Consider the following 24,530-nt stretch of genomic DNA (forward strand, 5'->3'; position numbering starts at 1 on the left):
CAAAATGTCCATCAGTGTTTCCCAAAGCCCAAGATGATGTCTTCAAGTGTCCCTTGGCTGCATCCTGAAGATATTCAGTGTACTCCATCCATCCATTATCTATACCACTTACCCTGTTCAGGGTCACAGGTCACTGGGTGAGAGGCGGGTTACATCCTGGACTGATAGCCAGTCAATCACAGGGCTGACACATAGAGACAGACAACCTTCCACGCTCACATCCACAACTACGGGCAATTTTAGAGTCACCAATGAACCTAAAAAGCGTGTCTCTGGACTGTGAGAGGAAGTCGGAGTACCCAGAGGGAACCCACGCATGCACGAGGAGAACATGCAAGCTTCAAAAAGAAAGGCCCACGTCATTCAAGTCGGGATTTGAATTAGGAACCTTCTAGCTGTGAGGTGATAGCACTAACCACTGGACCACCATGCAGCCCCTATTCAATTTCTTAATCCCATAGAATGATGATCAAAATAGTTCGAGATTAACTTGGTTTCCTACTTGCTCCTTAACACAAATCCATTCTCCCCTGCCTGGTAAATACCACCATACTCCAAGACAACATACAAGCTTGGTGTTTGTTTGTAGTCTCCAAATCCAAGATAGGACTTTTCCAGAGGCATGGAACAATTTATATGACGGTGTTCACAGGCAGATTGGGGCACATCATGACCTGCGAACAGATCTTGATGTCTGAAATCAGTTAAGTTCAATATATAATTGTAACGCCCATTAGTAACGGATGCAAAACAAAAACTAGGCTATAAGCAAATCCTCCGTTTGCAGGTGCAAAATATGCGTCATTAAACTTGCAATTTCTCCTCAATTGCTTGACCCCTATCACAAGCTACATCACTAACTACATGTCGTTTAAACACCACAAATGTCATCAGCAGCTTGTTATTTACACGGAGGAACCTGCAAACATGACAAACGGTGTGAGTGGTGCTGATATCAGTAGTTTATTGTATGTTAAGTCCAACACATTCAAAATAGAAAGGAAAAAGAACAAAAGAAGAAGAAAAAAAGATTCTCCACCTGCAACACTTTTTGTACTAGCAACAAGTAAAGGGTAAACACAGTAAAATTAAGATGGCAGCCAACTGTTTACCACACCTGCTAAAGCCAATAAGATACTTCTACTTCCATTCAAAAAAAAAAAAAAAAAGGACTGGAATGATTCACAATGAGGATCCACTCTACTGCATTTTCAACCACAGGAAAATACATTTACAGCTTTTTATTCTTTTTAGGATCCTTTTAAAGTTTGGAAAAGGGAGCGGGTCGTTGAAAACGTCAGTGAAAAAGAACTATCCAACCGTTAAACTCAGACATTTTTTTAACCACCACTAAGATGTAAAAGCACAGATTGGTCTGAAAGCATGATGGCTCTTCTTCACCACTCTCTTCATTGACCACTGCTGTAAAAAGTAGGATTGCAGTCAAGTGCCCATGTTAAGCAATTACCTGACAAATAAACATTCGGGGTAGAGGCACCCAATAAGAGCTGTCTGTTAAAAACACTCACCAAAGAGCTGTCACTTGTTTCTGTAATAAATCCATCAAAGACTGATGTAATAAATTAAGAGTCTCTCTATTGAAAACTAATCTCACATCGGAAAATATTCAACCTCACCTACAAAACGGAGAGTAGCCGAGCATTACTGTGGAAAACGACATAAAATATGCATCAAATCTGGTTTTAACTGCAAGAGCGCAAAGGCTATTTCATGCTGATAATAAGATGAGCCCTAATATTTTCTTTTTTTTTTTTCTTTCATTGCCAGATGAGAAATTTGGAGAGAGGCTGTGTTCAAACTGACAGATTGTCCCAGAAATGTTGGGAATAGTGCAATACCACCAGACAAGGAAGACCTCATTCAGAATGTTTGTCCAGAAAAATGCTACATCGATTTTCACTTCCCATTTCAGTGCAAGATAACAACAAAATAAAATAAGATAACATCTCATGTTTAGGTTTTCCTTTCCAGCTGAAACCAAAAGGAGCCTTCCCTCCCTACAGAGTGGTACAGAAGAAGACAGGCTAGAGGGCAAGAGGGAGACGACTAGCATGGCATTCAGATCAGACTTGCCCCGAATGGAAAAAATAAGAGAATAAAATAAGCACAATAAGCATATGAAAATACAAATGCATAAACAGCTAGAAAAGTGTGAGCACAATTATTTGCTAGTCTGTAGGCTGGAACTGCGGCCAGCCCACCCGCCAGGATCATTACAAAATTGTTGCTGAGAAAAAAAGTCTGACAACTTTTGAGTCCAGGGATTTGCCCCGAGTGCTGCCATGAGTTTTAAAAAACTACAGTCAGACCGAAAGAAAGGATGAACAGTATCTGAACCACACTGCGAGACGTTTACTCTCCTCCACGGTTGTGTCGAGCTATGACATGTTAAACCAAGAAAGAAGCATTTCTCTGTCACCATCTTAGATGTACCTTTTTATGTATTGGGGGAGAAGTTCTTCAGATGCACCTCTTTAACATCAAACAGAACTCGAGGCACCTATTGTCTCTACAAAACCCAGAACAGACAATACAAAACAAATGTACAAAACTCACAACAGAACATCTTAGGTAGTCAAACAGTATGGAAAAAAGAAATATGCACCTGGAAAAAACTATATCTTGTGAATACTGCAATTTTCTTTTTTTGTGTGTCTGCTCCCAGAAGTCAATAGTTCAAAATGAGCAGCTCCGCATTAGGAGGCGGCAAAGCCCCGAACCGCTTTAGTAAGACTGGAAAAGGTGAAAGAGAAGGCACCATCATGCTCTTATCAAGTCGACAGAGAGAAATGAAAAGATACACAGAAAACAAAACATACAGTAAACTATGATTTTGCTGTACATTTATTCTCTTACTCCGCGTTTAAGACAGGGAGGGAGGGAAGAGGGAGGGAGGTGTAGTCCGTCCCGGTTTTTCGCGGTCTAGCTGGCAGGGAAAAACATGAAGAAAAAACAAACTTGGAATCAAAAGAAAAAACAGAGCGAGCAGCCATCATTACCACCACTCTTCTATTGTTCAACTTTGTTTCTTGTTTATCCTTTGTCCCCCCACTCATTTGGTGAAAGTCCAAGATTTGAGCATCTTTTTTTTTTTTATTTATTTGATTTATAAATGAGGAAAAATATAATGTAGATTTGCTTGTCATCTTGTCCATCCAGCAGTAATTGAAGCGTAGTTTTGGGTCAAAAGTGTGAAAAGTACATTGGTCACAGCGGACAGGCTGTAAGCGAGGCCTGCCCCGGTAAGTCGTATCGCTTCGAGACAAAACAGGTCTCTCCCGCTGCGTTCCGAGCGTGGATGTCAATGTAATACGACAAAAGTACCCATTAGTGCATATTGATGAGTGCATTATGCAATTTTTAAGCAGTGGTCTCTCAAAAGGAAAAAAGTAAAAGGCAAGCTTTTCCCCTGGAACTGCACAGATTTTGCATCTCACTCTCTTCCAACAGTAACGGACAGAAAACTACCATATAAAATGTGCAATAGAGGGATTTCGTGAAGCAGCGCCCCAGTTAAGTCAAGGCATATAATCTCTTTTCCAAATGATGGGCTGTATTGTCGTACTTAAAAGTCTTATCAGTCCCTCCTAATGTGGCAGATTACTCCTGGTTGGTTTGCCATTTTTCACGAATTTACAAATTAAAGTTTGTGAATTCTTGAGATACCCGAAAAAGGATGCTCAGCTCACAACTAATAAGCGAAATTTTCTGTTTGCTTATTTCTGGTTTGTCTATTTCACAAACAAATGGTTGACAGGCTGTGTCACATTCCAAAGCAAAGAGGGAACAAAAAATAAAAAATAAAACAAAAAACAAATATATACGTTTATACATGAAGATTTCTTTTCGTTAACGAGAACGGTTGAAGATGAAGAACACGGTACTACTTCCACACTGCAGGTGGTGCTCTTCTCAGCGGCGCTGGGTCGTGAAGCGACCCTCCCCCTGGCCTCCGGAGCCCCTCCCGGAGCCCATGCCAGGTTTGGGGGCCATGCCGCCTCGAGGTGGTGGTCCCCTCCCGTCACGCTCACGCATCATTCCACTTCCCACGATGCCTCGGGAACCTCCTGGGCCTCGGTCGTTGCGTCGCATGTCCCGGCGCTCGTCTCCTCCACCGCGGGTCTCTCGTTCACGTACTGCCCTCGTCTTCTTCTCCTCCACATTCAGGCGAACCTCCCCTCGAAACATGATGGGCTGCAGGAGGAGAAGCAAGGTCAATACAGGTCAGAACAAGGTCTTAATAGTTTCCTGCCAGAAAATTTCACAACCCACGTCATTCACTGGTTTGCACACAAGTTAGTCCCAGACCCTACAGTGTAACATCAGTCTGACCTGACAGGTTCACTGTCCCTGCCACCCAAACAGTTTAATCCAGACCAACTTTAGCCCTACATAAAAAAACATCCAACCCCCTCGTCTGAAAAATGGTTTAACTGCTTTTAATGGTTGCCCAAAATATTGGACAAATACAAGGAAAGATGGAGCACTAGTAAAAACTGAATTCACGTCTTCATTCAAAATGTTTTTTGTCCCAGCTGCCAGTGTGCATTACTCGTGGTGTGTATGCAAAAGGAAAAAAGGCCTTGAAAGTATGTAGTTGGGGGCGTTCAGGAAATCCCCAGAACTGTTATGTCTGGAAAAACACCAATGAGACCAGTCGGTCAGCACAGCCAAGTTTACACCACTGACGAGTTATGAAAAAAACATGCGAAGTTGTCCCACAAAAGTTGATCCTTGATTAACTTTTGTTACAGCACAATCCAGTCAGCCAGTCAGAGTAAAAGCTGACCCTTACAGTTTGAAACTGCACTTCTTGGGATGAGACATAGCTCCTTTAGTTTTTTCTTTAACTCAGTGCTACAGTTGGTGTGAACACAGCCACAGATGTATGTATACAAGCTTGACGTGTCATCAACAGGATACATTACATTTTATAAAAACACCCAGCGAAGTTCAGAGGGAGGTTAATGCTACTGTGTGAGACTGAGATTCTAAATTATTGTAAAAATAAAAGAGTGCGTCACCAAACCACCACCAAGGAATGAAAGTGGGTAATGAAATGTTTATACATGCCCCTTCTACCTTGGCCCCCAGGATTTTTTGCACAGGATCAGAGTCGTCAAAGACCACAAATCCAAAGTTGGGCAGCTTTCCACCAACGCCCTTCGTGTTGATCCGCAGCTCCACAACATTTCCATATGCTGCAAAAAAAAAAAAAAGTATATTAACTATTATTCATTCACGATCTAAGACAAGCTTTTGGTCTTTTTCAAAGGACATGGAAATCGCATTGAATAAATGTAAAGAGAACGCACTCATAAAGAAATCTTTGAGCTCGCTCTCATCAATGTCATGTGGAAGGTTGCCAACAAAGAGCTGGTGGCTGTCTGGGTACCGGACGATCCGCCTGCTGTCCATGTCACCAGAATCGGCATCTGCCCTGCCACCTGCAGGACACAACAACAGGTAGACAAAAACTTCAAATCAGCTCAGGCACTCCATCTGCATTAAAAAAACAACTACTTGCATATCAAAGAATAATCATGGAATCGGATTATAGTTTAGTTTAGATGTCACTTAAACTTTCGTGTTTACCTTTGTTGACAAAACTCAAGTGTGGTTTTCCTGTTTGTGACTCTGAAGATGCAACACCATCTAATTGTGACACAGACATGCAGGAAGTAAGAACAAGCGAAGTGAAGACATCATATAAACCCTTAATAGGAGGTTGGCATTACCAGGTCTGGGACCCCGCGGAGTGAAAGCCGGTCTGTCGCGTGTGCGCTGGTCTCTGGGCCGCAGAGGTGCTGTCTGTGTCTCCGGCTTAGCTTCAACTCTAGGCTGTGTGGGGGAGGAATGTCGCACAAAAAAAGACTTAATGAACACACACATCTATCTCATTGCTACATGGTGTCTCCAGAGAATCGGTTTAGGTCAACGTGGCAGACCTAGTTAAGTGTTTTCAACTAAAGCCCCTTTTCTTAGTTTAGTTTAGTTCATTAGTTTTTACACAAGAATTAAAAACAAGATACAGAGCACATAAACAAATAACAAAAGCATGTGTGTGGATGTGGTAGAATCCTGCAAATGGATTATATTAAAACCACATCCAGCGTTATTTTGCTGCAAGGCTAACAGCTTTTGGAAATTAAATAAAAAGTCTAAAGCAGACAAAATGCAGTCTCGATAGAAATTATAATGATGTTATTTATTGTGAAATCAAACCTCAGTACAAAATGAGTTTATATTAGGTATATATCATTCAAGCTGTAGGTTTAAGGATCAGTTTTTATATGAGTTTGTCCCAACTGTTTAAATCACTTAAGGCTGCTGCTGCTTCAGCACAAAATCACAATATATTACACAGCATGCTAATCGCCTTCCTGACCAAAAATAAACATTGTTACAGACTCCTGCAAAGTCAACTTTTTATGTTCTCTTGCAGGTTATCTTGTTAGAAACAATTTATTATGAAATTCTCCACATTTCATGTCTAGCGGTAGCTGGTTACCTGTGAGCTTGGCGCTTTGACAACATGGGGTGAGATTCCAGAGGAGGTGACTGTGCCGGAAGGGGGCAAGTTTTTACTGGTCACAGAGGCCCATGAGAAAGTCTGTCAGAGAAGCAGTAATGCATTGTTAGCACTGCAACAAAAAGCAATTTACATCACACTACAATATTAAGAAGTGAGTAGTTAACCTCATAGACATGCATCAGTCTTACCTTGGCAGGTTCCTGGGTGTTTGGTGGGGACTCTGCAGGGACCGGTGAAGGTGCCTTCTCCTCCATCTCTTCCAGAACCTTCTCCTCTGCTTCAGGTTTGATTTCTTCTGCTTTGGGCTCAGGTTCAGGCTCCGGCTCGGGTTCGGGGGCTGGCTCCTCCATCGGCTCCTCTACTCCATTACTACAAATAACAAATCAGGTTTAAAAGGTTACATTTAGAAAGGCAACCGACTGAAAATAAATCATGATGGTTATGATGAAGTGTTAGCATACGTGACAGGGTGAGGTTCATAATAGGTGGTGCTGTTGGGGCTTTCTTGAAGTGGCTCGGGGGATTGCTGCCTCTCCTCTTGCTCCTCCTCAACTTCCTCCTCGGATTCTGAGTAAGACGAAGCAAATAAACAAATTGAGAAGTTTTCAAAACTCAAATCTCAGGCTCCGGCTCGGGCCTTCTCCATTGCTGCCCCCTCCCTCTGGAACTCTCTCCCCCAACACCTCAGAACCTCTCCTTCTCTTCCTTCCTTTAAACCGCACTCAAAACCCACCTATTTAAATCTGCTTTTAACCAATGACCTGTTATTACTTTGTGCATTGTATACGTTCCTAATGTATTTGATATTGTTGCTTCTGTTCTTTCTTTTATGTAAAGTGCCTTTGAGTACCTTTTAGAGCGCTTTATAAATAAAATGTATTATTATTATTAAAACTCACAAATAAAAAAAACAGGGTCTGTGTGTGCGATATTCTTACCCTCATCAAGCTCAGCTTCAGAGTCTCCAAAAACCTCATCCTCGTAACGGAAGATGTCATTGTGGACGTAGAACTTGTTTGCCACTGAACCCTAAAAAAATGTGTCATTAAAAAAAATCTTAGCCATCCGCTTTCATTTAAAAAAACACAACATTTAAATTTCATTTAATCAAACTTTCTTATTAAAATTGCAGCAGCGTCTCATCTCCTATTGCTTCCTTTAGTTTAAGATGGTAAAATGTCCAAACTAACTATTAACAGTGATTAACTGATTCACAAATCTCAGTAAGTATATTTGTTACTGTTATCACTGGAACTTGATGCCTGTTAATAGTTGCGAGAGCCAGGTACTCACCTCTGGAGCGAGCACAAAAGTTTGCATAAACTTCCTCATGGGCTGGCCGTTGTTAGACAGCTCTCCAAGGACTTGTACCACCACTCCATCACTCAGTGTCGCATGCGCATCCACATGCCTGATCTTTGTGTGGCATTCACTAAATTGCAGTGACATGACCTTCTTGTGGATTTCCTAAGAGATGCAGAGACAAGAGGACAACCAAAAATTTAAAAAAATATAGAAAAAAAAAAGAAGGGGACAATTACGCCACAATTCAACATAAACTTGAATGTAAAAGATTTCTTCTGTTTATGTGCATTTTGCATTCATTCATTCAAGAACAATCTGTTGGCTTACTGTTAAATGCATTCTTAAAAGCCCCAACAAGAAAGAGCTAAACGCAATAAAAGTAGACGTGTGTACTGTCAGCAAGATTTTACTGTCACAAAACCAATATCAAAAAACTCCTTAGTTGTTTACTTCCAGGTAGAACCCAAGGTGTTAAAATGTTAGCTACAGTCTGACTTCAGCCAGTGTGTTTTTTACTTTACATTCATGAAGTTTAAGCTTCAAGTAGTGTGGTTAATGTCCTCATATCTGACTGCATTTTGGTCAATCAATTAACACAAATATTAATGTGAAAATAAAAAAATATTTTCACATAAAAGACAATGTTTTATTAATGAGACAATTGTGTCAGCATTTATTTCTTCCTGCCAATGATTCTTTCAGTGCCGTGTTCAAATAAATTGAAGGAATACATAATTTATGAACACTATGACGAATGTTGTACAAACACCTACTTCACAATATTTTCAAGGAGAATCATCGTTACTTTACATAACCTACCGCTTGCCCATACACAGCTTCCACCAGCTTCCCATTTGGGTCAAGTCCTCCATGAACATAGGAAGAATTCCTCCCATAAAACCTAAGGCACAATGATTTGACAGTTAAAGATAATTTCCAGTACCTACAGAAATAGTTTCAACCACATCATATTTCATTAATTACCTGTGCAGAAAATCTGGCGCCTTGTTTAAGAGTGTGTAATACTGCCTCACAAACTCCCGCCCTACAAGCAGGGGACTTGGCTTCTCCATCACCATTTCTTTGGTAAACAATATTAAGTGCTGAAACAGAATATGAACAAAGATTAAAATGTAATAATAAAGAAGTTAACACATGCACACAAAAACACTAACGGCTGGCAGTTTATTGAATATTCTTAGCATAAAATAGTGCATTCTCCAGCGCTACAGCAAATCATACTTTCATGAAGATTATTAAGATAATTTATCTTATTTATTCAGACGGTTTTACAGAGAGGTTTATTAAACTTAATGGTAATATTGACGCTGCAGTTTATGGTGCTATTGCTAGAATAATATGAGGGTGTTTCTTTTTTTTCCTTTAAAAAAAAAAAAAAAATCAGTTTCATCAATTCAGCTGCATCTCAATCGAACTAATGCCTCGAAAATGAATATATAAAGTTAATGCAACAACATAACAAAACTGCTTTAAGAAAAACTCAAATTTTAACTTTCATAAAGGCTTGGATTTATTGCATAGCTTTTGTATCAGACTGGATTAGTTTAAGCTTTGCGTATCTGATAAATTGGCAGCTCGTTGTAAGAGAATGACTTGGAACATTCTGCTTTGACTCAGTCAGACTGCAACATGAATTGTTTAAGGTCGGGTCATTTAAGGAAGCCTATAATAGTAAATAGGAGTGTTTCATGCGCCTCAGGCAAGCAAGCATGATAGATGTGTTACAGCCGCAAGTACAGGAAGTAAAGAAATTGAGTGAAAAGGTTTCACTTTCTTTGTCAAATGATGAGGCCAAATGATTCACCTGACCCACATCTCTCACCCTCTTTAATTAAACCTGTTGTACATATTTTGTTATATTATTGCTTTTTTAAATATCTTATTCTTATTGTCTAATATTTTTTATCTTATTCTATTTAAGGTCACTGACAGTAGGAGTACTAATGTTCAATAGCTTGTTTTTCTTCAATTGTTCTGCACCTAAACACCAAGTCAAAATCCTTGTATGTGTAAACCTACTTGGCAATAAACCAGATTCTGATTCTGACACCAATCCAGTGGCAGTGGCAACACAGTTTACTGTTTAGCTAGCCGGCTAACACACGAGCTAACATTCAACTGCGCCATCACGTTCATCCAATGAGACAAAGAGGGAAACAGACTATGGATCAAAGGGAAGCGACTAGTACAGGTGTTAAAGTTAGGTAGTGCAGAAAACTAACTTTATTACAATATAATCCTTCTCTTAAAGTAAACACCTACATGTGTTACGCATCCTTACAATCCTTCGTAGATAATTGGCCTCCTGTATGAAGGCCTTTCATGTCTGTGCTAACAATATTTCGGCCATACTCTTTTGTCGCATGTTCATTAAAATTACGCTTAATGTGCCAATTCTGGGAAATGTCGGGCGTACTGAATGCCTACACTTTAAGCTATGCCAACGTTAACTCCACCGTAAAACAACTGAATGAGTATTACATTTACACCTCCGTCCTCTCCGCTGTCATCTCTAACGCTGGACTGATAAACAGGACAGCGCTGGTAGCTAGCGAGCTAACACTAGCTAAGCTAACTTGTGGCGTCGTCGTTTTTCCTTCAGCCGGTAAACACTTCAGCAACATTTTACGAAACACAAGTGTCACGGTCAACGCAGAAACATGGACAGCTGCCAACGTGATACCTTGCTGTACTTTTACAAACACACACCTCGTATGTTTGCTGATTGCACGCGAGGAAAACCATGAAGCCGATGATAGCCATAATGCAGCAATAAAGTCAATGTTCCCTCAATTATACATCGAAAATTTTGACACTAATGTATGATAGACTTTTATATAATCGGTTTAAACTGTAAGCAACATCAAGCCTACAAAAACTTTACAAGTAATTTCCCCTAACTTTCACTAGCCGTTGAACCTTTATCAATGGAACAAGTGTAGCGCTAAGCTAGGTTAGCTCAAAGAAAACAAAGGGATAGAGATTTTACATATTTAGTTTATACGCCAACAGTTTAAATGCTTAAAAAGAAAGTGGCCTATTTGTAAAGCAGCGATACACGTGGTTGGCATTTATAACTGATTACTGCGTGTCTATCGAGTAGTCGTGGTTTTGACTAGACAAAGCAGCTAGCTAACATTAGCTTGTACGGTTAACGTTAGCTTATAGCTAGCTGACTTAGCTTGGAGGATGGCTAACTTACCTTATGAAGGACCTATCTATGTAGACAGAATTATTTTTAATAAATAACGACGAGTAACCGACTGTAAACTGTTCTGAAATACAGAGTATCTCAGATATAGCTTAATATTTCCCACACTCTACTGACTAACAGTTTATGATCTCTGCTGTACCAGAGATTGCAGATTTAAAGTGATAGGTTCTATTTATTGTTTTACCCCTGCAATCTGGGGCAGGGAACCCCCATCACAGAGATTCAGCCAATGGACTGTTTACACTAGGCAACATAAATTATGACGCCAAACAAATAACCCCGCCCCCCAAACTTTCTATTCATGTCCCCAAACCACTCTTACACTTGACTTGATTTAGGTAGTATTGATATTCACACTCAGGTTGCTCTTAAAAGTATTTCAGCTCACCTGCTATTCGAAAACTCTTTATGTTACAAATACATGTTTTATACTGATACATGTAAAATGTAAAATGTAAAATCATGTAAAATCAGAGGGAGATTTTTGTTTTCATTTAAAGTTTAGTTCTATCATTAAATACTACTTGAGAAAAAAAAGGTTTTGTTAAATGTTTTGCCTGAATGTTGAGAATTGCATATTTGCATACTAAATAAAGGCACAAGCAGGTGTCATATTTTTATACATTGGTCCATGAACATGGAAAAAGTAAAAAAATGAATGTTTTGGGGTCCCCAAGCAGTACCTTCAAAGTATGTGGAATATAAGGAATAAGGAAGAATCAAGGAAATTCTTGTGCCAGGTTGCTCCACAGTTATAGTACAAAAACGATAAATACAAAATTACTAAAATACTAAAATATAAGTGAAGTATACAATATAAAGTGTATAACAGTTAAATGCCGAGACGCAGTGCCAAAATAACAATAGTACAATAAGATATTTACAAAATAAAGCTTAGTAAAAAATTAATGGTGGCAGTTACATTGACAGTGAAAATAAGAAGTAATGAAAACCTTATATTAGATAAATATGTAATAGTGCATGGTAATTTTTAAAAGTTATATATTTTTTTACTTATTGTTATATCGCTAAAACATTGTTATCAGTTTACTAAAAGCCTTTACTGGATCTTTTATAAATACATATGAGTTGTGTGATTCTAAAGAATCAGTGTCGATATCTTAATAATAAATTGTTAGTAGCTAAGATAAGCAAAACATTATGATTAGAGGGAATGTCAGATTTATGAGGTCATGTCATCTCAATAATGGATCTTGCTCAAGTTAGTGTTTCACCACAGCGTCTCTCTAAAGGTCAGGTGTATAAATTTGTTCTATAATGACAAATATATAGGGGATAAGTTAGTCAAATACAAATATAGCCCTTCTTCAAAGGGTCCCTCAAAAAAGTCTCATGTAAATAACACATTCTGCATTATAATAATAATGATAATGTTAAACATCATCAATTCCAAAAGCAGGTCTTGAGTGGTCAACTTTGTGAAAAGCCTGTTGCCCCATTGCCTAATGTACTATGTAATTAATGTTGTGTCAAACAAGAATTGTGCTTTGATATAGATGCACATAAATGTAACATTTCTGATGTTTTTAGTGGGCTTGTGACTGTTGTAGGTCCAAGTATGGATATTTAGCGCCATCCAGTGGTCAAACAAGCTTCGTGAATTTATAGAGTTTAGTTGCCATGCCTTCTCTGTTGATAGAAAATTCAGTAATCTAAAGCAGTCAAATAATGCACCATAAATTTTGTCACAAAAAAAACTTACATCAAATGAAAGGATAACCCTTTAATTAGAATTGTAAATACTAAGATATTTAGATAGCCTATTGCATAGATAATTAGATACTGTATATTTTAGTATTAATAGTGTTATTAGCATTATGTTGTAACTTTACAGACTGGTGGGAAACAAATGATTTAAAAAAGATGATACAGCTCTTATATTTATGGAAACTGCAATGCAGATGCAGATTGTTGTTTGGTTGTTTTTACCAAGCTAACCCAAAACAGTGGTTTTTAAACGTTAATTGGAAAAATATAATGTAACAATGCCCATGCTATAATCTTTTGAGATGAAGTTTTCAAACTGTTCACCTGCAGGTTCAAATGAGTAAGACATGCCTCCTCTTCTTAGCGAAGTGCCTTGTTGCCATAGCAACCGCTGATCCAAACATACAGAGATTATGTAACGTTAATGGCCAAATTAATCTAGATATTTAACAAATAACCTTTTAGCCAAATGCAAGCCGTATGAATCTCAAGAGTCCAAAAGGCTTCAAAAAGATTTGATGAGCTTTTTTTTAATTATTGGGAACTGAGTTCCCATTATTACAAATCAGCTAAAACAGCCCACATGTGAATTCTCTACAAACTCTAAATTCAACCCGTTAATTACAGAAAATAACATTTAATACAAATAACTCCAGAGGATATTCCAGTGCAGAATAATGCTTTCCACAGAGTTGTTTTCATCCTTTACTGCGACGCCATGACTTCTCCAAATGTAATCTGAGTCCTGAACAAATGAGAATGAGAGTTTTTGGGGGAACAGTGGAAGAACAAGATGGCTGTCCTGGAGCAAGAAAAGTACCTTTTTCGTTTCACATAAACACGAGCATTTTAGTGCGGTCGTCAGTGTCATGTAAAAAACTTATAAGGTAACAACTTTAATTGCGTGTTAGGTAACAACTTTAAACGCTTTAAAAGTATTGTTTTACGACGACGGACATCATTTTTTGGGACGCATTTGGAGACCGCTGGATGTTCGTCTCAAGGAAACTTTCTTAACGATTTGGTGAGCGAGAACTAACGGGCGAACGGTAAAGAACAGGTTACCGTTATACAAATGACGTCAATGTGAATGTTACACACAGTGTACAGTTTTGTGTATGTACATTAGTTAGCTAGTCATCTGAACAACTTATCTGCTACTTTGATTTTTAGGCGTTTAATTGTCGAGGGTCTCTAAAGTGAAAAGGCGAAATGGTTTAGCCGTTATAAACATTTATCTTTGCGTTTTTGACGTTGAACTTTTTCAGATGCCCCGCACGAGATAAAACAATTAACAAAGTGAACGATGAGTTCATCCCGAGTCAGACCGCAGCAGCTGCCGCAGAGCCAGACTGGCAGGTTGCCGCACAGACTCGACTCAGGAGAAGGAATAGAGATGGAGAATATCCAGCATCAAGACCTGGGTCTCGGAGGAGTCATTGGCACTCCGTCCCCTCCGTCGAGACAAGCGTGGAGTCGTGACAACCCGGGTTTTGAGCCCGAGGATGAGATTATGGAAGCCGACTGGCCTCCAGCGAGTCCCGGGAGGAGGTCAGTGTCTACGGCCTCCAGCAGCAGCTGCAGCAGCGGCCTGGGAAGCTACACCGGCGGGGGCAGCAGCACCCACATCACCCGAGGAGGACTGTACCCGACCCCGACTGTGGATGCCAAGCAGCAGGACAAGCATGAGCATTTAGGCTGTATGAAGCAGATACTCCAAAAGATCAGAGGTTAGTCGCTCTCTTTATGCTTTTAAACTTGCAGCATGACAAACCTTATAATATGATACTTCATTAATTATTCACAGATAAGTCACATTATAATAGTGTATAATTAAAATAAGATTAAGGGTGAAGGGCTCAAAAGTTTTTTCACGTTTTTCAAGTTAAGCCATCAATCAGATTTACATTTCTTTTAATAACTGATTTAAAGTACTTTTCCCCAATATTATATCCCAAATAATTAGGGATGCACGATATTATCGGCATGTTATCGGATCTGCGGATTATGGCTTGAAAATTACATATCAGCATTGGCTGATTTAAAAAGCACTGTATTATGTTATTTATTCATCTGCTAGTGGGCCACTAGTAGGCATGATATCAGTTTCGCTACAGGGGAGACTTAATGTTCTCTGCAATAAGGTGGAAAAAAACATGTGCCTAATATAGTGGTATCGAAATCAGCAAGCAGCAAAAAGGGTTGGAAAATATCGTCATATTGGATATCAGAAAAAATCCAATATTGTGCATCCCTACAACAAATACAAAGAGGACCATGTAATAAGTAATGTCAGCCTTTCTACTATTGTTCTCAATGCCCCTACAGTAGACAGCTTCCAAAGTTAGGCGCTAATGATTAAAAATAATAATGATAATAATCTTTTTTTCTAGAGCACTTTTCAAAACAAAGGTAACACCAAATGAAATCAATATTGACATTTAAAAAATACAGCATTAAACAAAAGTGAAGACAGTAAATATCCATAAACTGGTCAAAAAGAAAGATCGTTTAAGTGTCATTTGTGTTTCAAGAAATTATCTCTTTCTTAAAATGTATAAATCATAACACATTCTTTGACATAGACATATTTTATCTGTTCTCTTACATTTATCTTTTTGGCAACTGCTAGTGTAGCCAATGTACTTCTTGTAAAACATTACTGCTCATGTGCTGATGTCCTCTTGAATTGCTGTTTGTCTTTGCAGTTCTGTGGGGCACAGAGCTGATGGAGGACAGTGACAGCAGCCGAGAAAGGTACCTGAGGAACGTACTGAGGGAGATGCTCACATATATCGCATTCCTCATCACTCTCTGTATCTGTAAGTAAACACTGAAAAGTCTTGTAAAATCCCAAAGGAGTTCTGAACAAGGTTCAGCGGCATGCCAGTCAGAAATTAATATTATGTTATAGAAATAAACCAGACAGGAATCAGATTACTGCCTCTGCATTTTTCATCTGAACAGATGTGGATGTTTAGGCGCTCAAGAGTCTATTAAGTCACCTGCACATTAAGTGAGTTAAAGTGAGTAAAATAGGGGGAAAGTGCCAGGGGAGCCTCTTTATGTGTACAAAGCCCTGTTAGTGCATATCCAAAGTGACGATTAGATGTCTGTTTGTGCCATAAAGTCTGGGACTAAACTGAACTGACAGTAACACTGCATGATAGACAGAAAATGACTAGCACAATAATTTCAATATTGGGTATTTCAACTCGATTTTTTTTTTTGTACAAATTAGGAAAAAATGGTTCCTTACTGTTAAATGTTTCATTTGCTATTTTTCTTGATCATCTTTACAGGAAAACTAAATGTTTTGGGGTTTTGACAACTGGTCAAGTTGTACACTAAATAATACATTCAGAAAATACTTTGTAGATGGATTGATAATGAAAGTAATCACGAGTTGTAGCCATAGCTAACAATTGATTCAAGTGACCTCTTTAAATGTAACATCAGATCCGCAGGCCTGGAGTCCTTCCTTGAGCTAAAAAATACTTTCTGTGTCCTTAGTTTATTCTGTACCGTCTTGGCAGCGTGTTTAAAGTCCAACAACAGCACAAATTCAACGGCTGCAATTTAGAATTGAAACAAATTGATTGAAAACCCACATATAACATTTGCTGGATTGCAGAACCAGTGGTAAAGTTTCCCTTTTCTCTTTTTTGCTGCAATAAAAAATGCCAAACTGTGGTTTCGGGTGGATCAGGAAATGATTTCCTGGCAGACTGGCTTAAGGCATATTCTGCCAGGCAGAGCCTGACCATTAAAACCACTTTCCATAGCTACTCCCTGATGAGTACTGAATGCTACTGGGAATAAAAATGCGTAAGAGAAACATAATCAGGATTTTAAGTTTACTTTTCTTTGTTCACCAGGACTTTTCTGGGTCATTATGGTTGTAAAGAACATTTATGTACACAAAAGCATTTATTCTGTTTCCCATTTAATCACAGGGCTTGTTATGTAGCTGGTGTCAATGGTTTTTTTTTGTTGTGATTTGCTCTGCAGTGACCTATGGGATGGTGAGTGCCAATATGTACTACTACACTAAAGTCATGTCTCAGCTTTTCCTGGACACACAGCTGTCTGCCGGGGACCCTTCCACTTTTAGAAGCCTCTCAACCATGGAGGATTTCTGGAAGGTAAGAGACAAAACTCATCTCTATTTTGGTTAAAATCTTTTTTCAGGCTATCTAAAATGCCTTTACATTTGAACTGTAATTCTTATCTTTGTGTGAGAAATGATGCCTGACTGTTGTTTGCTTACAGTTCACAGAGGGTCCTTTCCTTAACGGCATGTACTGGGAGATGTGGTACAACAACAAGAGCCTGCCAGAGAACCAGAGCCTCATCTACTATGAGAACCTCCTGCTCGGGGTGCCACGACTAAGGCAGGTCAAAGTCCACAATGAGTCCTGCTCCGTCCACGACGATCTAAGAGACGAGGTTCAGGACTGCTACAACATGTACACCCCATCCAACGAGGACACCACCTCGTTTGGCCCTAAGAATGGGACTGCGTACGTCTAATCATTAATATGATAATGTCAGATTTAAATACCCGTGCATCAGTTATGTATATTCTGTTTTGAAAGAGATGAGCTGTATCATATGTTACACTAACAAAGGCTTCCTGTCTGCTGTCTCTTAGCTGGGTGTATAAGACAGAGAGTGAGATGAATGGGAGCAGTTATTGGGGTCAGGTGTCTAAATACGGAGGTGGAGGATACTACCAAGACCTGTCTCGTACGAGAGAGGAGTCAGCTGTCCAACTGCAGTTTCTCAAAGATCACCTGTGGCTGGACAGGGGCACCAGAGCGGTCTTTTTCGACTTCTCTGTCTACAACGGGAACATTAACCTCTTCTGCATCGCCAGGTAGGAATCACCAGTTACAACTTCTCCATTTACAAGGTAATTTAGGTTTTTATCATTTTGGTCTTGCAGACTTATTGACAGAGTGGGTGTCTTCTCAGCCCCTTGTCACTAAATCTGTTGCTTGTCTTTTTACGTGTATCTGAAAAATCTAAACAAAGAGGTGATGTTGTCGCATTGCTTGTTCTGGCTAACAAACATTTCTGGATCCAAAGATATTCAACTTATTACTATATGAAACATGCACAAATGCATTCATGCATGAAGTAGTGCATTTTTGGTATTTTTGCATGATAACTTCAGTAATTGATTTCTAATAAACAGTTTTTTTGTCAGTCAACTAATCAATCAATTAGTAGCAATTAAAGTCTGCATACATTCTTAGTTAACATGCTTTAGAAAGCTGCAACTTAGAGTCTGAGAATTATTTTCACTTTTAATCGAAGATTTTTTTGAAAATGCTTGTCATAATTTCCCAGAGCCCAAGGTTCCATCTTTAAATGTAGTCTTTTTTTCAAACCAACTATTCAAAACCCAAAGACTTTTTATTTACTATGACAAATGACTAACAAAAGCAGAATATCTTTACACTTAAAGGAGCAATGCGCCCCTGGAAAAAGCTGCTGTCAGTCAAAGCTGGTGTTTTCTGTAGTTGATAGGAGCAATAATATTGGAAATTGGCGCCATAGCTGTGGAGAAAGTTGTACAAACAGCTTGTGGTTTCGCCCGTTCAACGCTCAGCGTGCATTGCGCCCCTCCCTCTGAAAGGAACGGCCCAGCGAGAAACACTGGAGTGAAATACTACCGTGTTCGCTGTAGGGCAACGGCTCAGAGCGGTACAGAATCTGAAATAAGACGAGAATATACCGGTGGATCGTCTAAAAAATCTTCAGGTCTTCAGTTCAAACCTGACGATTTTGAACGAGACATGACTCAGCTATAAATGTGGAATTTCTAGGAGGGAAAACAGTAGAGCAGGCAGCGTTTCAAGGCACCTCATGGAACTAATGATTACATTTTACGGTATGTGTTTTTTTCAACTGAACGCTGCAGACATCAGAGGCAGGTGTCATAGATTGAGGAGGTGTAGTTTAGCAAGCTCCCCGGCCTCCGCCAGATGATGCAGGCAGCGGGCTCCAAAGGCACAGAGCCAAATTGCATTTTTTTTCTACCATAATGGCATTAGCTCCCATTATAGCATGATAGGACTGAGGTTGAAAAACGGCGAACTGGCCAACTAGTCAAGTCTAGTTTAATTTGTCTCTCCAGTATCACAGTTTCAAGCTGTAACTACCATTGTTTGAACATTGTGTACTAACAGATGCAACTTGTTGCATTTGTCAGGTTGTTGGTGGAGTTTCCTGCTACTGGCGGGGTACTGACCTCATGGGAGTTCCAAACAGTGCGCCTGATAAGATACGTGTCCAGCTGGGACTACTTTGTGGGCGTGTGTGAGGTGGCATTCTGTCTATTCATCCTCTACTACGTGGTGGAGGAGGTGCTGGAGATCCGCATCCACCGCCTGCATTACTTAAAGAGCCTGTGGAACTGTCTGGATGTTCTCATCGTCGTGGTACGTCTCACAGTCATATTTGGGATTATTGAAACATTTCAATGGTCAGTCACTGACTTTTTCGTCTGCTCCTTTTACAGTTGAGTGTTGTTGCTATAATAATGAACATAACCAGAACAGCCATGGTTGGAAACCTTCTCAAAGGCCTGTTGGAGAACCACACTGCTCACCCCATCTTTGAGCCTTTGGCCAACCTGCAAATTCAGTTCAACAATGTGGCTGCAGTCATCGTTTTTTTCTCCTGGGTCAAGGTATAAATACTCTGCTCCAAAACTATCATAGTGTGAACAGAAAAACCTGAATACTGTCAAGCTGACTCATGCTAATAAAATAAATTCTCTCAGCTTTTTAAGTTCATCAACTTCAATAAGACCATGAGTCAGCTCTCCAGCACGATGTCCCGCTGTGCCAAGGACCTGGTGGGTTTCGCCATCATGTTCTTCATCATCTTCCTGGCGTATGCTCAGCTGGCTTACTTGGTGTTTGGAACTCAAGTCAACGATTTCAGCACTTTCCAAGCTAGCATGTAAGAGCATTCAGAGTATAATCCACAAATAACAATGACAACTGTTGTTTCCGGTTATGTTAAAATGTCGATGTTTGTTTAGTTTCACCCAGTTCCGCATCATTCTGGGAGACTTTGAGTTCTCAGAGATAGAGGAGACAAATCCAGTGCTTGGGCCGATCTACTTCACCACCTTTGTCTTCTTCATTTTCTTTATTCTAATGGTGAGTAGGGAGGCCACACCTGTTTTGTTGAGGTTGAAGTGTTGAAGCCCCTCACCAACATGAGAATACTTTTCTCCTCCTCTCTGTACAGAACATGTTCCTGGCCATCATCAACGACACGTACTCTGAGGTGAAGGCTGACATGTCGCAGCAAAGGTCTGAGATGGAAATGACTGACCTCATTAAGAAGGTATTGGACTACATGAAGCTTTTTTTTGCTTCCATTACATCAATAATAACCACATGCTAATAATGACATACTGGCTGATGGATTAGATTATAAGTGCTTTTACCAAAGAAAAAGGAGAAAATATTAGAAACTTCACTAAAGCACATTCCAGTACCCTGAATGTTTCAGGTTGCACACAAGACTCTCTTTTGCTCATCTGGGCCGGGGTTGTGGTGGCAGCAGGCTAAGCAAGTTACTCCACACTACCCTTTTTTTGCAGCAACATTCTTAGCTCCCCTTTCTAAAGCCTTTTGTAATCACGCCAATGTTTTCTGGGCTTACCTCTGGGTCTCTTCTCAATCGGACATACCAAGAAAAGATTTAAAGAAAGGCTCCTAGGAGGCATCCTCACCACCTCAGCTGGCTCCTTTTGATGTGAAGGAGCAGCAGCTCAACTCAGACTTCCCTCAAGTTGTATGAGCTCCTTACCCTATGTCTATACTGAGCACAGCCACCCTGCTACTGCAACTTATTTTGATTCTTGTATCATCAATCTAAGCTTTTGACCATAGGTTACGGTTGGTACATTGAATGAAAAGCATTGCCTAACAGCTCAGCTCCCTCTTCCCTCCATCTTGGATATTATGCTTACATTACTACTGATGTCGCAACAATTGTGCGTTTAAATCCTTCACTCCTAACCTGGAGGGAGCAGTCCATAGTTTTCTGCACTTAACCATTGCCTCAGACTACGAGGTGCAGACTCTGATCCCAGCAGCTTCACACACTGTGTTCACGGTTTGATGAAGCCAACAGAACCACATCATCTGTAAAAAGCAGAGATGCAGATTGGAGGTCCCTAAACAAGATCCTCTCTATCCCCCACTCGCCTTGAAATTCTGTCCATGAAAATCACAAACAGAATTAGTGACATAGGAAGGGACCAACCAAAAACGTGCTTGAGTCTTTGCCAAGAATATGGACACAGCTCTAACTTTGGAAATACCCCCACAGTAACCCCACAGGTCTCCCAGGGTAGACATGTTCTTCTCCAATTAAAAAAAAATACATGTGGACTGGAAGCTCCCATGACCTCTTCCTCCTGTATCTGATGTTGGACATACAGCTGGAGTCTCCCTTCTGAATTCCTGAGCTTGAGCCAGGTCCTCCTTTCACCTCCTGAGCCTTCTAATGGATTGCCAGACCTTGACGCCAACAAAAAGTCCTTCTCCATAGCCTCCCCTGTTCTACATACTGTTTTTTCTTCCTGGGCCTGAAAAACCTGTGTTAACACGCTAAATTCAGGTGGGAAAGGGGCATTATTCAGCCTGGCAGCTTCCACCACTGCTGGTGTCACAACAACAAGTTCTTGGGGTGCCACCATGACAGGCACCAACAGCAGGAATTTTCTTTTCTGTGAGCTAATCGCCATGGGGTTTATCAGGCTAATCTTCCAAAGTATTGATGGGACTTGGATGTCCACTGTTTCAGATGCATGATCAATCACGATACATGTTCCTATTCTTGTCTGTATTGTAGTCTCACTGCTCTATTTTTTCTTCCGATCCCTCTCTCAGGGTTGTAACAAAGCGCTGATGAAAATGAGACTGAAGAAGACGGCAGTGGATGACATCTCCGACAGTTTGCGTCAGGCTGGGGGCAAACTGAACTTTGATGTTCTCCGTCAGGATCTTAAAGGGTGAAAATAACTCAAAATATGCTAAAGGCTTTTGACTAATGTTGTTTCTATGCTTTTGGTGTTTCTTCAGTGGTTTTATAAATATCAAACTCATGCTGTGTGAGTGTGTTTTGGTGTTTTTTGCTGTTCAGAAAGGGCCACACAGACGCGGAGATTCAGGCCATCTTCGCCAAGTATGATCAAGATGGCGATCAGGAGCTAACGGAGCACGAACACCAGCAAATGAGAGACGACCTGGAGAAAGAGAGAGTGAGTGATGACGCTGACAGCTTGCACTGTTTGTCCAAGTAATTAATCCTAAAGACCGACACGTAAACACACGGCGTGAGTGTGGAAGCGCACCCTCAGCCACAACAACTGCAGATGCTCAGTGTGTTTCTGCTCGTATGCTAGGAGGACTTGGAGCTGGAACGCAATTCGCTGACTCGACCCAGCAGTGGGCGGAGCTTCCCTCGTACCCAGGACGACTCGGAGGAAGACGACGACGAGGACAGCGGCCACAGCTCTCGCCGACGTGGCAGCAGCTCAGGGGGCGTCTCTTATGAGGAGTTTCAAGTGTATGCTTCTTCTTATTATTAATCATCTGAAGCTGAACTAATAACTGATTCACCTCCTTTATGACTTTAAACAACTTGGTGATTGTGGAAGTTGATGATACTGAGTTTCTTGTTGCTTACCATCCACAATAGATGTATTATAGTAAAGGAACTACTGTCTTCCTGTGTATCAGACTGGTGAGGCGAGTGGACAGGATGGAGCACTCTATCGGCAGCATCGTGTCAAAGATAGATGCTGTGATCGTGAAGCTGGAGTCCATGGAGAGAGCTAAACTCAAGAGGAAGGATGTGCTGGGCCGGCTGCTGGACGGAGTCATGGAGGTGAGATGCAGTATAGCCATGGTTTGTCTGTTTACAAGCTACAGTAATAAATGTGTCTATATATTAGTTGTAACCTGGTGTTCTATATGCATGAGAGGTAAATCTGTTTTTGTGACAGGATGAGCGCCTGGGTCGGGACACAGACGCTCACAGGGAGCAGATGGATATGCTGGTGAGGGAGGAACTGGAGCGTCTGGAGTCTGATGACATGGTGTCACAGGTCAGCCACCCGCAGACAGCCACTCCCGTCGGCCCCCGGCCCCGTCCCTCCTCTTCGTTGTCTGCCGACGGCCTCGATGGGAGCGCAAGCGGGAGCGGCCATGTGTGAGAAATATTCCACTCTGGCAAAAAAAACACTTTCCATGCAGCGGTTCAAGTAACTGAAGACATGAGACCTTTTTTTGCTGAACAAAGTAAGATGAAGCTGTTTCAATTTCAAGAAGGTGGCACCTCAAATACTTCTATGCACTGAAAATGAGTGAGGTTCCTCACATGTAAGCGTATTCACTAAACTGTCAATTATTAAGGGTTTGAAGGTAAATGAAGGAATTACAATTCAGTATTACATCACAGAACCAGACACAGTATTAAATATAATACACCAGCCTTCAAGCATCCTCAGTTGTACTCTTAATACACAGCGCATGGTTTCAGTATTACACAAGAAATATGTCCTCATGCTTTTGATTTAATATTCACATATCTCAGCATTTAAACAAATACCAAAAAGGGCCTTTCTATGACTGCTAATGTTGCTGATTATTCTTTCATATTTTAATACACAGTAGGTACAAGTGTGGCACGTTTTGTCATATTTACTCTTCCTCTGTTCATCAATGAAGCTTTGATTTAATAGCTTATTATCGTTTTATGATACATATTGTAACTTATAACAAACTTCAGTTTGGAGTGCATCTAGTGTTCATGGGAAACCCATGCATTTATGTTTTTTCCCCCGTGCCTTATTTTTTTATACAATCTTTCTTTTTGTAATCTTTATGCCAAATAAAGTTTTATTAAAACATAACTTTGTTTTATGTTATTTCTCTGATTTAGTCAAAAGAAAACAACCATGAATATGATGAAACACACATTTGTTTCTTAATGAACATTATTTATACTACTATACTAAAGTACGTTATGTTATAAATATGAAGTCATTATAAAATACAACATCAGATTACAGTAGAGCCAAACGACAGTTTGCTGATGTGACTAATAAAAAGCCTTAACGTATTTCATTTATAATTTAAGCCTTAAACAAGCATTAATCAACATAACATCCACGGGTCAGTAGAAACACTGTAAACTTCACTGACAAAAAAACCCACAAAGACCAAAGTGATATAAAAATGTTTATACATGTTCCAACGAGCTGTATCAGGATATAAAACGTTTGTAAAGAAATTGTCTTTGGAACAATAGAAAAAGTGAACACTTTGCCATCTATGTGATATAACACTACAGTATATACCATTACAAAAAACAGTCAAAATCAACACATATAAAAAATTCAGTGTATATTGGAAATCGTGCGAAAGCTGAATAACAAAGACTACAAGGTTACAAAAGTAGTGACAAAAGGCATTGTCTGATTTTAAAATAAAACGGCATATTGTATATATTCCTAATTAACCACATTTAACTCTAGATATAAACCTTAATAAAACAACGATGAAGCAAATACTGAATATCCAGGTATATGAGTGCGAACAGAACACACACTCATAGAAGCAGTTACATGAAAAGATACTACTCCCATTAAAGCTACTCTTCTCAATA

At 40.0% G+C, this 24,530-nt stretch overlaps 2 protein-coding genes across 6 annotated transcripts; one reads left to right on the plus strand and one right to left on the minus strand.

Annotated features, from left to right (window-relative positions):
• Nucleotides 1–947: 947 nt before the first annotated feature.
• On the minus strand, nucleotides 948–11,236 carry g3bp2a (G3BP stress granule assembly factor 2a). Of its 2 annotated transcripts, none has more exons than XM_069665520.1 (13): nucleotides 11,085–11,236; nucleotides 8,846–8,964; nucleotides 8,681–8,762; nucleotides 7,850–8,023; nucleotides 7,495–7,585; nucleotides 7,018–7,123; nucleotides 6,745–6,925; nucleotides 6,533–6,634; nucleotides 5,760–5,862; nucleotides 5,617–5,676; nucleotides 5,337–5,468; nucleotides 5,104–5,222; nucleotides 948–4,215 (listed from the first exon to the last, which is right to left on the minus strand). In XM_069665520.1, the coding sequence occupies exons 2-13, from the start codon at nucleotides 8,938–8,940 to the stop codon at nucleotides 3,934–3,936; spliced, it is 1,527 nt and encodes a 508-aa protein (XP_069521621.1). In that variant the 5' UTR covers nucleotides 8,941–8,964; nucleotides 11,085–11,236; the 3' UTR covers nucleotides 948–3,933. The 2 variants fall into 2 exon arrangements, with proteins under 2 accessions (XP_069521621.1, XP_069521620.1); XM_069665519.1 differs by having other exon boundaries at nucleotides 5,095–5,222.
• A 2,376-nt stretch (nucleotides 11,237–13,612) lies between these two features.
• Nucleotides 13,613–23,775, plus strand: pkd2 (polycystic kidney disease 2). 4 transcript variants are annotated; one of them, XM_069665673.1, is made up of 16 exons: nucleotides 13,613–13,873; nucleotides 14,093–14,554; nucleotides 15,533–15,646; nucleotides 16,836–16,969; nucleotides 17,097–17,347; nucleotides 17,479–17,703; nucleotides 19,045–19,273; nucleotides 19,354–19,524; nucleotides 19,618–19,799; nucleotides 19,882–20,002; nucleotides 20,094–20,192; nucleotides 21,749–21,870; nucleotides 22,002–22,119; nucleotides 22,264–22,427; nucleotides 22,601–22,748; nucleotides 22,867–23,775. In XM_069665673.1, exons 2-16 carry the CDS (start codon nucleotides 14,131–14,133, stop codon nucleotides 23,074–23,076), a joined length of 2,712 nt encoding a protein of 903 aa, XP_069521774.1. In that variant the 5' UTR covers nucleotides 13,613–13,873; nucleotides 14,093–14,130; the 3' UTR covers nucleotides 23,077–23,775. The 4 variants fall into 4 exon arrangements, with proteins under 4 accessions (XP_069521774.1, XP_069521775.1, XP_069521773.1 ...); XM_069665674.1 differs by having other exon boundaries at nucleotides 13,613–13,848; XM_069665672.1 differs by having other exon boundaries at nucleotides 13,613–14,554.
• The last annotated feature ends 755 nt before the right edge of the window (nucleotides 23,776–24,530 follow it).

This window comes from Semicossyphus pulcher, unplaced genomic scaffold, assembly GCF_022749685.1.
Source record: "Semicossyphus pulcher isolate SPU_LCO1_2020_fin unplaced genomic scaffold, fSemPul1.0.p SCAF_17, whole genome shotgun sequence".
Classification (NCBI taxonomy): Eukaryota; Metazoa; Chordata; class Actinopteri; order Labriformes; family Labridae; genus Semicossyphus; species Semicossyphus pulcher.